This window comes from Excalfactoria chinensis, chromosome 1, assembly GCF_039878825.1.
Source record: "Excalfactoria chinensis isolate bCotChi1 chromosome 1, bCotChi1.hap2, whole genome shotgun sequence".
Taxonomy (NCBI): Eukaryota; Metazoa; Chordata; class Aves; order Galliformes; family Phasianidae; genus Excalfactoria; species Excalfactoria chinensis.
This window is the reverse complement of record NC_092825.1, coordinates 18,244,478-18,257,487: the sequence shown is the minus strand read 5'-3', so window position 1 is coordinate 18,257,487 and position 13,010 is coordinate 18,244,478. Positions and strand designations below refer to the sequence as shown.

At 37.5% G+C, this 13,010-nt stretch overlaps 1 protein-coding gene across 1 annotated transcript in view; it reads left to right on the top strand.

The window, feature by feature from the left end:
* The window catches only part of IL17REL (interleukin 17 receptor E like), a 43,081-nt gene that overhangs the window by 13,647 nt on the left and 16,424 nt on the right, over positions 1-13,010 (top strand). Inside the window, exons 2-4 of the mRNA XM_072359889.1 lie at positions 4,396-4,423; positions 10,709-10,858; positions 11,582-11,691. Of these exons, the coding sequence (XP_072215990.1) occupies positions 4,396-4,423; positions 10,709-10,858; positions 11,582-11,691 (288 nt within the window). The remainder of the gene's footprint in view (positions 1-4,395; positions 4,424-10,708; positions 10,859-11,581; positions 11,692-13,010) is intronic.

The window sequence follows — 13,010 nt, the reverse complement described above, 5'->3', positions numbered from 1 at the left end:
ATTTCATTTTTGCATAAAAGACACCCACAGCATTTGTGAAATGAGAAGAAAATTTCCATTCTGGTTTTACTGTGTTGTGTTTTTTTTTTTTTTTTTTTTTTTTTTTTTTAATTTATTTTTGTTGCATTCATCACTGAAAATTCCTGAAAACAAAAGATATAGAAAATGGGAAGGGAACTTGGTTTATTTATTTGAGTTCTTCTTTGAGACAAATGGTCTCTCTCTTGACTATTTTGCAAAATGATTATAAAAGAGGGGAAAAAAAACACAACAAAACCCTATGGCATTGTGCAATAAAAATAATCACTTATTAAAAAAAAGAATCGAGCTGTGACCAAGTTCTTGGTTTAACTGGCAAGTGTTTGAGCAAATGCTTGATTATTTATGTAAACCTTCCCAACAGCTCCTCATTCAGAACAAATCTAAACACCCATGAACCACAAAATATCTCCTTCCCAGAACAAAGATCACTACTGGATATATTATTTTTTCCCTATGGAGTAGATGAATAAATAGATACAAGATGTTACTAAAAAGTGATTGGAAATCAGGATTCATATAAATAGTGAAAAAAGAGTTAATTGGGATAGAAGATGTATTTCTGCGTCATCCTGCAGCCTCAGAGAAGCTGGCGGTTTGTTTTCTGACTTGTAACTTAATTTATTTACCTACAATTTGCATTTTTCAGGTGTCAGAACAGAAGGTCTTAAATTTTGGGTGTTGAGTATAGACTAGATGCTTTGAGTTTTTTCAGTTTTTTTTCTTTAGTTCAGTGAAAATGGTTTTATATTCAATGAATGTTTGTAGTGCGATTGTAAAGAGAAGATAGTAGACGACTAGTTTCTTCTGAGAATTTTTCACTTGCAGTTGGGATCTCTCTCAAACCACCTGACTAGAACATTTTCAGTAGTTTGGCTGCAAAATGGGAAGTTAAATATACAAAGATAACTTACTAAATTTTCAACCTCACTAGAGATTAATTCCTTTCAGTGAGCAGTAGCTCATCAATTTGCTGATTCAACAGTTAGATTTTCCTACCCAAAAGCTAGCTTGCTAGCTTGCTCACTCATTGAATTTTTTGCAGTTTGTTTATTTGCTTGTTCCATTTCCTAAGGCCATTAAGAACCTCAAGCAAAAGAGGCTGAATTCACGGAATCACAGGATCACCAAGGTTGGAAAAGACCTACAAGATCATTCAGTCCAACCATCCACCTATCACCAATAGTTCTCACTAAACCATGTTCCTCAACACAACATCCAAACATTCCTTGAACACTTCCAGGGTCAGTGACTCTACCACCTCCCTGGGCAGCCCACTCCACTGCCTGACCACTCTTTCAGAGAAGTGGTATTTCCTAATGGCCAACCTGGTGCAGCTTGAAGCCATTCCCTCTAGTCCTACCACCAGTTACACGAAAGAAGAGGCCAGCCTCCAACTCACTACAACCTCCTTTCATGTAGTTACAGAGAGCAATGACGCCTCCCCTGAGCCTCCTCTTTTCCAGACTGGACAATCCCATTCTCCTTCAGCCTCATAAGGCTCCAGACCTCTTACCAGCTTTGTTGCACTTCTTTGAACACACTCCAGGGCCTCAATGTCTTTCTTGCAGTGAGGGGCCCAAAATGGGACACAGTATTCAAGGTGCGGCCTCACCAGAGCTGACCAGGGGGACAATCATTTCTCTGTCCTTCTGTGTACTCCTGCAGGGTCTGATTAGAAATTAATTCAAAATCAGGGCTTTGAAACTGCAGATAAAATTCCAGTGGAGTTTTTTATGAGTTGGCACATTCCACTTCTATTAGATTAGTGTTACACTAAGCGAGAAAGCTGTACTCTTCTTTCTGTTGATGAATCTGCTTTGTGAAAATCAGCAAACTACAAACTAAGTCTTTCTTCAGAAATTGGAAGTGACAAACATATCAGTGAATGCACTGCAGCAGAAATAAGGTTGCATCAGTTACAATTTTACTCCTTTGGGTAATCTGAGGAATTTATGAAATCATTGAAGTGGAAGTTCCCCACTTTTAGAACAGTTAAGTAAAGAATATTGATTTCCTTGGGGGTCCTGATGGATGAAAAGCTGGACATGAGCTCCCTCACTTGGTGTCATCTCTAAACTTATCGAGGGTGCACTCAATTTCTTCATCCAAATCATCAGTAAAGATATAAGACAGGATTGGCCCCAACACTTACCCCCCTGGGGCACAGCACTTGTGATCAGTCACCAGCTGGATTCAACTCCATTCACCACTGCTCTCTAGCCCTGGTCCTCCGGCCAGTTCTTAACTCAGCCAAGACTGTACCTGTTCAAGCCACGGGCTTCCAGCTTCTCCAGGAGAATACTGTGGGAGACAGTGTCAAAGGCTTTGCTGAAGTGTAGGTAGACTACTAAAACAGCCTTTCCCTCATCTGCCAGGAGGGTCACTCAGTTAAGCAGGGAGATCAAGTTGTTTAAGTTGTTTAAGCAGGACCTGCCTTTTCTAAGCCAGGTTCTCTAGACCTGATTCCTTGGTTGTCCTGCACATGCCGTGTAATCTCACTCAAGATGATCTGTTCCATAATCTTCCCTGACATCAAGGTCAGACTGACATTACAGTCCTTCTTTCTTGTAAATGGCAGTCACATTGGCAAGCCTCCAGTCCTTTGGGACCTCTCCAGGTGACCAGGAACTATTATGGATGATGGAAAGTGGCTTGGCAGTCACCTCCGACAGCTTCCTCAGCACCCTCGGGTGGATCCCTTCCAGCCCCATGGACTTGTGATGGCCCAGGAGGAGTAGTAGGTCTATGTTTCCGTCTGAAGTGTGGGGAAGCCTATTCTGCTCCTCATCCAAGGCTTCCAGGCCAGGGGTTAGAGTACTCTGAGGATAACTGCTCTGGCTTTTGAAGACAGACGTAAAGATGGCACTGAGAACCTCAGCCTTTTTCTTATTCCCAGTGGTCATGTTCCCTGATGCATCCAATGAAGGATAGAGATTCTCCTTACCCTCCTTTTAACTGTTAATATATTTATAAAAAAAGTTTTTTGTTCTCTTTTACTACAGTGGCCAAATGTAGCCATGAAGGACAGAAACTCTTCTCAGCTACTCTGGGGTAAGACCATACATGTGTACAACTACCACAGGACTGTCATTTCACACTTTCAGAAATAAGATTTTACAGCTGTGTTTATGAGGTGGACAGAAAAACCTGTGGGTGACAGCCACATAGAAGACCAAGTAATAGTTCTTTTATGATGTGCTAGCACTTTCCCAGGCTACCGACTCTATTTGTGTACAACTTGAGAACTTCCAAATGTCTGCTGAGAGACTTTTTCTGGCTCTAAATCTCACAGATTGTTGGCTTACTGACAGGATCCTGAAATGCTTAAAAGGCATAACAGCTGCCAGTCCATGTAAGGTCAGAGGAGACAAGGTGATGTCTGCTTCTTTTGCAGTTGTGGCAAAAGCAGCTCTGTGAATAATGCACTGATTTTGAAAGGGAATGGAGGGGAATATACTTCACAGCATACACCAGAAAGGAACGCTAGTAGAAGTGTTATATCAGAAGCTTGAATGCCAGAGCAGCAGGAAAACACAGTTTTTGGTTTAGTGATAGCCTGTATTTAGAAAATGATGCATAGTATTCAAAATAATATTTGTTATTTTTATATTCTACAGAATTGTGGTGTGTGGTTGAGTGTTTATTTTACTTGGAAAATGGGTGTAGCCTGTCTGAAAGACAGCTGGAAACCTGCTCAAATCTCAATGTCAGGTTCACTTTGCCTCTTGTACAAAAAACGTACTCACTTGACGTAGTGAGTATTGTGCTTGAATAATTTCAGTTTCAGGATTATGAGCCAGATAGTTCTCAGAAATAAAATGGCAAGTCCTATTCCTCAGCTTCATTTGCAGTTGATTGCAATACATCCTGTTGGCCTGATGTGACCTTCTAAAACTCATCTAATATTCAAGTGTTATAGATACCTTGCATTAAAAAAAATCACTTGGTTTCTTTGCCTGATTTATTTATTTATACCTGAATCAATAAACTATTGGTAATTTATTTTTTATTTTTATTTTTATTTTTTATTTTTTATTGGGCGGTGTCTGATTGAGGTCTTTATTTGTTGGAACCTTAGACTTGTAGCAATTACAATTCAGTAGAAAATACATGAAAATATGGATAACACTGATTCTGTGTCCATAAACTTATCTGGCCATCGTATGAAGTAGTGATGTACATTTTTACTGTATTTGAAAATCTGTTTTGATTTCAAAATTGATTTGTATTACAAGCTGTGAATTTGCTTACTTTGTAAAAGTATGTTTATACTTGTGTATAATGATTAAGTAATATTTTTTATCATCACCTCAGGGAACCTATTTTAATATATATATTTTTTTCTGTTTACAGGGGATTCATTGTAAAAGCAAACCTTCCAGTGAGTATACATCATTTGCTTTTTACTGCATTTATTTTTGGAAAATAAAGATAATTTGTTGCAGATAATAGATGCACTTTCCTGGTCACTTCAGATCATTGTGTCATAGAATCATAGAATCATAGAATCATAGAATCATAGAATCATAGAATGGCTTGGGTTGAAAGGAACTTCAAATACTATATAATTCCAACTCCCCTGTCATGAGCAAGTTTGCCTACCACTGGATCAGTCTGTTCAGTACCCATCAAGCCTGGTCCTGAATGCCTTCAGGAATGGGGCACCTACAACTTCTCTGGGCAGCCTGTTCCACTTTCTACAACCCTGTGAGTAATGAATTTCTTTCAAACATCAAACCTAAATCTGCCCTCTTTCAGTGTGAATCCAAGTTTCTCTGTACAAAACATAGGAAACTGATAGGCTGTAGTAAATAATAGGTTAATTATTGCACATTATTGGTTAACAATTTTCTTAACCATAGATAGTCACTGGGAAAAATTTCTTTGACATTTCACTCACACGTTTACATTGCTTTTGCTTATTATTTTTGGCTACAGTAACAATATAGGCTCTTGAATTTCCTAAATTGTGAAGCCTTCATCAGTCACTTCTCCAGTGTGTATACTTGCTTGACAAGGAAGTACGACACAACTGCCTTGCAGGCTGTCCCCTTTCAGAGGACAGTTGTACCTGAAGGCTCAGCTCTGAGTGCTGTTTGTCTTCAGCAAGCCTTTCCTGGATTCTCATGGCAGAATACCCATGGACAGAGAGAAGCTTTGTTAGTGAACCAAAAGTGTGAGAGGTTCTGGTGCTATGGGGTAGGGCAGTGGGCTGGGTGACAGTTGTCCTGATTCTTGTTCTGAAAGTGTGATGTTTACTGGACACATAATGTTGAGGTGTAGAGAACAAACATGGCTTTGGGGGGGATGCACTTAGAAGTTGCACTTGAAAAAGCCATTAGCCTAGTAAAGATGTTGAACCATCAGTGACTGGATCAGGGCTGTGAATGAGCCTTATTTGAGTTAGACAGCTGACCTGTTAGTTGCATAAACTGCACAGAAGGAGTCATAGAATAAGAGAGAAAATGGGATATTGAACTTTGCCAAGCTGAAGCATGCCTTCATGCCTTTGGGTAGCACAGGCTGAGAAAACCAAACGCTGTAACTCTGGCCTCTAAGGGAAGGACACCTGCAATACTGTTGATTATGAGCTAAAATAATTGCTAGGTATTACACAAATGCAAATCTAGATAGTGGAGACACTACTGGTAACAGAAGGGGGTGATTCATTCTAAGGACAAAATGAATTATATGCTGGGAGGAAGGCAAGAGAGGTTCTTCCTCTCCTTTGCACACCAAAGGTATCATCTAATGATATGTATGAGCTTGAACTAGTTGTATAACTCTGAGCTAGGTATACTCTTTGGGCCTGAAGAGCGTGTAAATTGAAGATGATTATCTTGAATACAGTGTACATCAAGCAGAGCTGGTTGTAGGTTTTCATTGCTGCCTGAAAATGGCTTATCAGCTATCTTTATTATGAGCAACATGTAGGATGACTCAGCCTCTCCAGCATGATGTAAATACATTTTTTCAGTCTTCATCCTAGTTGTCTTGTGCAACACTGGGTGTATACTTATTTCCATACTTCCTTCTCTATAGTCATACTTTGTATTAATTATTTTTTGAGGTAAACTTACCTCAAAAGACCTTTAATGGGTAATACTGTGTAATAGTCATTGCTGCACCAAAAAGATGACTTTATTCTGCAGAATTTACAAATATCACCTCTGTAGTGTTTGGCAGTAGAGCTTTGTTTCTGTCTTCTCCATCCCCTTCCTACAAACTATTAGTAGTACATCAAGGCTACTGCAGGATTTAAAATTAACTGTGCTTTATCATGATTCTTTAATTTTAAAATCACTTCTAAAATATATTTGACATAGTGTAAGATCATGCCATTAATTATTCTTGCAAGTCTGAACATACAACTGTGCAACTCTTCTTAGTTTACTCTGCACTGAAATCTATAATATCTGTATAATGTATCTGTATGATATCTCTATAATATGTCTGTAAAAAGAGTAAACTGAATTGTAATCAATTTTATAACTGGTTCAAGTACTTTTAAGTTGCAGATTTTGATATTTGTTAACATAAATGCATCATCCAGTTATCTTAGGTGAGTGTACCTAGGTTGTTTATGAAGGCTGTTGAATCATTATAATACACAGATGCAGTAGATAATGTGGTAAATCATATGCAAATTGGTTTGAAATGTTACTGCAATTTATAGTTGTGGAATGATGCCCCAGTGAAGCAATTTCAGAGCTCTGTAGATAAGCTAACAGATTTATCCCTGTCAATATCCTAGTTGAGATTCTTACAATTCTTGTAGGGAAGAAATAACAAAACAAACAAACAAACAAAAACCAGTTAGGAGTTTCTTTTGGGAGTTGCCCTGGGCCTATTCTTAATGGGTTTTCTCTGCAGTTTTTTTTCCTGTTCTCCAATTTCATCTTCTTGCCTGGGGCTTCAAATTATCCATCTAATCATTTCTATTGCATATTTAGTGCTCAGCTCTTACTTCTATTATCCAAGGATACATAAGGTGTGTTTTGCTGTTGTGACAGTTCTAGGTTGATTGCTGCATCAACAGATGGATAAAAAAATAATCTGCTGTGGTTAAGCTGATGGCAAAATTACAAGGAAAGTGTCTACGTGCTAAATAAAAAGTCTTGGCTTCTTTATGCCTCAGCTTATCTGTCCATAATTAAGGATTCTTTTATTACAGTAACAATCCTTCTCTCACGTAGGGCTAATTACGGTTATAATTCACAAACATAAAGTTTAGGCAAGATTTACTCAGAATATGGTTTGTGTAGCCAGATGTACCTTTATGTCTTCTGGGGTGTAGATCAAACTACTCATGAGAAAGAGGTGTGTGTCCCAGAGAAAGCTATTTAAGGGGGGAGGAGGATTAAAATATGATAAGGGAAGAGTTTACAGAAGAATTAGTCAGAAGTGAGTCTCCTTTTGTTATTACTGAAATATCTGTGATGATTTATGGCAAGGAATTTCTTTTGTGTAAGATTTTTGCTTGTATCATGCATTCATTGAGATTCAAGCTAATATTTTCATGCATTATATGATCCATTTATATTATTCTTGATGAGTTTTGTGGCATCTTTTGCAATTCCCAAAATTAATGTGAAAAATTCCTAAAATTAATGGAAAAAAATCCAAAGTGAAAGAGTATTTTCACTTTATCCAGTGTATTACTTGGTATTTTTTTTCAGTTTGAATGCAAAAACCATGACCCTGCTTACTGATGCAGTAGTTCTAAAACTGTTTGTACTGATGCAATGTTGGTAATGCACCTAGGTATGACCTGGAATTTTCCTTCAAGAGTCAGAGCCTCTGGCATCTGGTAATTCAATACCTCAAGCAGTAATAACTAAGGATAAAATTCAATTGGCTCAAAACAATCTCCCCTAAAAGTATATAGGATAAAATAATGTGGTCAAGTTCACTCAGATTCACTTTGTCAAGAAGTATGGCATTCCTCTTCCCTTGAATCATTTCTACAGATGTAAAAGTAGGCAAGATAAGGCCTTGATCGAGAAATTTACACTGACAACTGAGAAGCTAAATGAAATAATTTATTGGCCTATTTCATTTTCTTATGAAAATAATATAGACTGGTTATTATAGGGCAGATGTGTGTAACTGCGTGTCATTCAGTATTTTTAATGTAGGTAAATCTGGCAGCCCTGATCTGAAATGGGTAGACCTGGTGGCTGAAGAAGTCCAAGAAAATATGTTTTGAGCAAAGATCTGGAAAAAAACTAGTTATCACATTTTTAGTACATTAGTAATAATAATTATTATCAAGTAGTTCTGCAGTACAATTAACTGGGTGGATTGACTGGGTGTTGTAGAATAACTCTCCATCCTGAGACACCTTCAGGATTATTACACAACCCATTCTTAGAAGATGGAATAGTGTTCACATCTGGCTGCTATGCAGAGTACTTCTTAAATCTGCTTAGTTGAAACACATTTAAAAATACTACAAAAGTCCTTGTACTGTTCTTATGGCCTCATTTTGTGAATTTTGAATGATTGGTGCTTGTTCTTTGTTTTGCTTCTCTCACTTGTTGGTATTACCTTGGATAACTGAGGGTTGGCTCTACTGTCAGTTGAGATAAAATGTCCTTGTTTCCTCACTTTTCCACTTAGTTGAGGTCAGAATAATCTGTTATCTCCACAGTGTGTTCAATGGCAAGAAAACCACAGGCTAACAGAGTGAAGATACAGATGCTTAGTATTTTCTGACTTGTGATATCTCCTGATACCAAGTGTGAGGGCAATTTAAGGCCTGACAGAGTCATGCCAAAGTACAACGTTTATATCAGCCTGTCTTCATGTTCTTCATATATCAGAATTTGATCCCTGACAATAGGCTCCTTCTTGAAATGGGAAGTGAAAGTGCTAGAAAGCGCTCTTGTACAGGTTATTATTCTTTCAGTCTTTACACTTAGAGAACTTTCTTTGCGACTGAAGGAGTAAATAAGAATATGCTTTGTCTTCCATCTTATCTTTCCTCTAGGAGAACAGTGGATGCATCTTCCATGTGAATCAATGAGAATCCATGTCTTAGCAATAATTATTGTCTAGACACTGAAGGTTGCACACTTTTCTGATAATTTAAGGTAGGATTGATAGAATGTAATGAAGTTGTCCCAAGCTGTGGGAGAGGAAGGACTGCGGCAGGTCAAGTTCACGGTTGATCTTGATGATCTCAAAGGTCAACCAAGACAATTCTATGATTCCATGCTATTCTGTATTATTATGGTAAGCAGCGTATCATGCCATTGCACTTACATAGTATACTTTTCTCCTTAATAGCTGGACGCCTTCCAGGAGTATGCTTAGCAGTATGACTAACAAGAGTCAAAAGGTTGAAAAGGAGAATGAGCTGTGAAATACTTTGTTTTACTCGAATGTTTTGAACTTTCATGCTGAAGTTGGGAGGATAATAAATATTTCAAAGAAACTACTAGCATGTAGTTGCAGATAAAATGATGTGTGCTTTTCCCCGCTTTCCCCAGGGAGGTGGTTGAGTTGCTGTCCCTGGATGTGTTTAAGAGCTGTTTGGATGTCGTGCTCTGGAATATGATTTAGCAGAGGGTTGTTAAGAGTTAGGGTACTATAGTTAGGCTATGGTTGGACTTGATGATCTTCAAGGTCTTTTCCAATCTGGGTAATTCTATGATTCTGTGATTCATTGTAAACCACAAAGCCAAGGGACAAAACTCAACTCCCTAGCTATTCATTTTGGAAGTCTCTTAAACTCTGGTTTTTGAGACTACAAACAATGCATTTGAGATAGAGAAGCCTCAGGCAGGCACTGGGAATTACATCCACTGTACCAACATAAACTCATAATTGAATGACCAGCTTCTTTGTTGAGCAGACTGGGAAGTAGAAAGAGATGAAATATGGCCAATGGTGAGACATGGTGCTTTAAGTCTGGTTCTTCCTTTGCGTTAGTTTACAGAAGGCTGATGTGTAAACCCATGACCAAAGGATTTGAGGCAAGACTAAATTAGCGTAAGAAAATGGGATGAGACATAGTAGTTCTATTTAGAGGCTTCTGTTCACACCTTGAAGAAAGCCTCGGTAATGGATTGTTTTGTTTTATTTTTGTTTTTCCTTCCTTAATGGAAAGAAATCTTGTAGGTGTGGGATTTGGTTTTTTTTTTTTTTCATCACTAGGAATGCAATGGTGCCCTCTTGTGTGAAAATTATATTTAACATCAGCTGAAACTATCAGCCAATGACTCCTAAAAGTGAAATAATACCTGTGACAGCACTCACAACATGCAGGCAAAGTTTTTTGAGGAAAAAAAAAGCAAAAAAAAAAAGCTCATATGATTAGTCTAGCCATGATTGGAAAGATGCAATTGCTTAGAGTGCTGTTCGTCTACCTGCACTCTACTAAACTGTTAGAAATACGATTTCCTTTTTGGAATTCATACTTTCCTAAGCCAGGAAATTTATCATCAAACCCCACCTGTAATGGAGTTCTTTCCCACTGCATTGCTGTTGAAATCAATCAGCTATGAGCTTGCTGTGGTCACATGAGTATCTTAGGTACAGTCGTGGTTTTGCTTGTGATTTCCCACTGACTTCTGAAGAGCTGGAGCTTCATCTTTGGTGCTTCTTTCCCCAGAAATAACCTGTGCACACTGTGATTTCTCTTTGTGTTTTATGTTTGCAGGTGGCCTTTTTAACAGCTTCTGCCACAGTGCTCCTGCATCTTTGTCTTCTATGGTACTGAAGAGCATGAAGATCTCAACAGTTATTAAATGTGTCCAAGGAAGCCCATGCTCTCTTCATTTAAACATTAAAGGATCTCTGAGTCTGGATGGTAGGAAGTGGATTTGCTACTGAATCATTTCTGTTTACTTCTTGCTATTTTTCTGCCAGTTTTTGTTCCAAAGCATAATGCTTGTGTCCAAGCTGTTTTCGTATGGTTGTATTAGATTATTTAATGGAACTTTTAAACTACGAACTGGGATAAAGCCCTGGAATTTCTCAAAGGAATGAGACTGAGTTTTTTACTTCCAACATATTACAGTTTCCTCTACCAGTGCCCCTGTAGTATTGCTGTGCTTTCCTTCATGCTCTCTCACGTGAGTATTTACATGCACACGTAAAGATACCGTCTGCCTTGGCAACACGGGCATAAGTGACTGCACCAACAGAACAAACTGTATTTTGTTCTGAACTTACAATTCTAAACCAAAATAAAATGCAAGCACTTAGTTTTTTGGGGCATAGTTTATTTTTACCAACATCCTGCCATTCATGCAGTTAGTGTGTTATTGTTTAGATATTTCCTGGTGCGCTTCATTCATTGTGTGATTTGTGCTTAATCATTTGCATGACATTTTGCATAATTAAATCCTTAGTTTGTAGCAATCTGTATTTAATCCATGGAGGCTTCTCCCTTATACATGTTGTCCCCCTTTTTTAACAGAGATAAAATACATGTACTTTTCACTTGGAAAGCTTAGAATTTGGTATGTCTTATTTTTCTGTTAAAGATGTTCAAATCACATTTTTGAAATGTATTCCTAACTTATTTCAGAAAATATTCGTGGACTGGAAATATGTTCTTTTTCACTGGACACACAGCAATCTCAGTGCACAAACGTGAGATTTGCCAGGAAAAAAAGCAAGATGCTTAACGGAAAGAAGGTAGATTCATTTTTATGGCGTTGTTTTTCATTTAAATGTTTAAAAACCTTTGGAAACACAAAGTTTTTGTATTTCTCTTTACTATCTTAATGATTTTGTGGAAAACAGCGATGAAATGTGTGCTTCAGCAGTGTCAAATGAGACTTTGAAACAAATGTCTTCTGTATGTGATTCTTCACCATTTTTATACTTCTTTCACTTTTATCAAGAGAAGATGCCTCTATAAATTCTGCTTTTCAAATTGATCTTCTTTCCTTTCTTATTGTACCCACCAAATTATGGAGAAGCTTGTGTTACTCCAATTGCTAGGAAGCACAATGTCACAGGGACCATTAAGTGCATATGCTCCCATCCCACCCACATTTATTTAGATCCTGCCATGTCAATAGAATTACACATCTAGAAGACAGCCAAGTGCCTAAACACTTGTACACATCTGTTCTAAACTCATCATAATAATTGCAACAGCAGAGTATGATTTTCTATTAAACTAAACTCAGAAGTATTTGTTATTAAAATCTGCAGCTGGAAAAAAAGAAAGAAGAAAGAAAGAAAGAAAGCAGTCTTTGACCCACTGTTTGAAAGAGGAATTTTTGCTTTCAGCTAGTGGTGAATAACTCTTTTTAATTCCATACAAAACATGTTACTTCATGTGCTGTGTTATATTGATTGCATGTGTGAAAGCAATTCCTAATCCGAGACTGCAATTTCAGTCTACACTCAGTATCATCAGTTGATGATCAAAAGTCCCTGCAGGCAATGCAGGGATGGCGTTCAACAATTATTGGCTTTCAGAGAAAGGTGAGTTTTATAGGTGTGACTCAGCAAGTGAATTTAGGAAGGTTTTCTTACTTTCAGTTTAATGAATAGAAACATGACAAATCTTTTACACTCCAAAGGCATTTGTGTCAAATGGAAGTTATATACATTTGGAAGTCTATATGGAATATAATAGTTACATATAACTGGACCTCAACTTTTGCCTCCTAAAGTACTTTCCCAGAACCTTACTGGAATGAATAAATTTGACAAAGTTGATGCTAAATGTTTTAACAGACATATTTTTCTATTCTGCAATTGTTTGTGCTTGCAAAATGCTTACAGTGCAGGATTTTTGGTAGTAGATTTTCTTATCCTTTTTTTTTTTTTTTTTTTTTTTTTTTTTTTTCATTTCTGTGAGTTCTGTGCTTTTACTATTATTTGATAGCTCACAGACCTTTCTTTTTCTGGAAGTAAAGTTGACGGCAAGCTCCTAGATTAGGAGTAATGACGCTCTTTGAAATCCTTTAATTAAATGGCATCTGCTTCCTTTATATTTT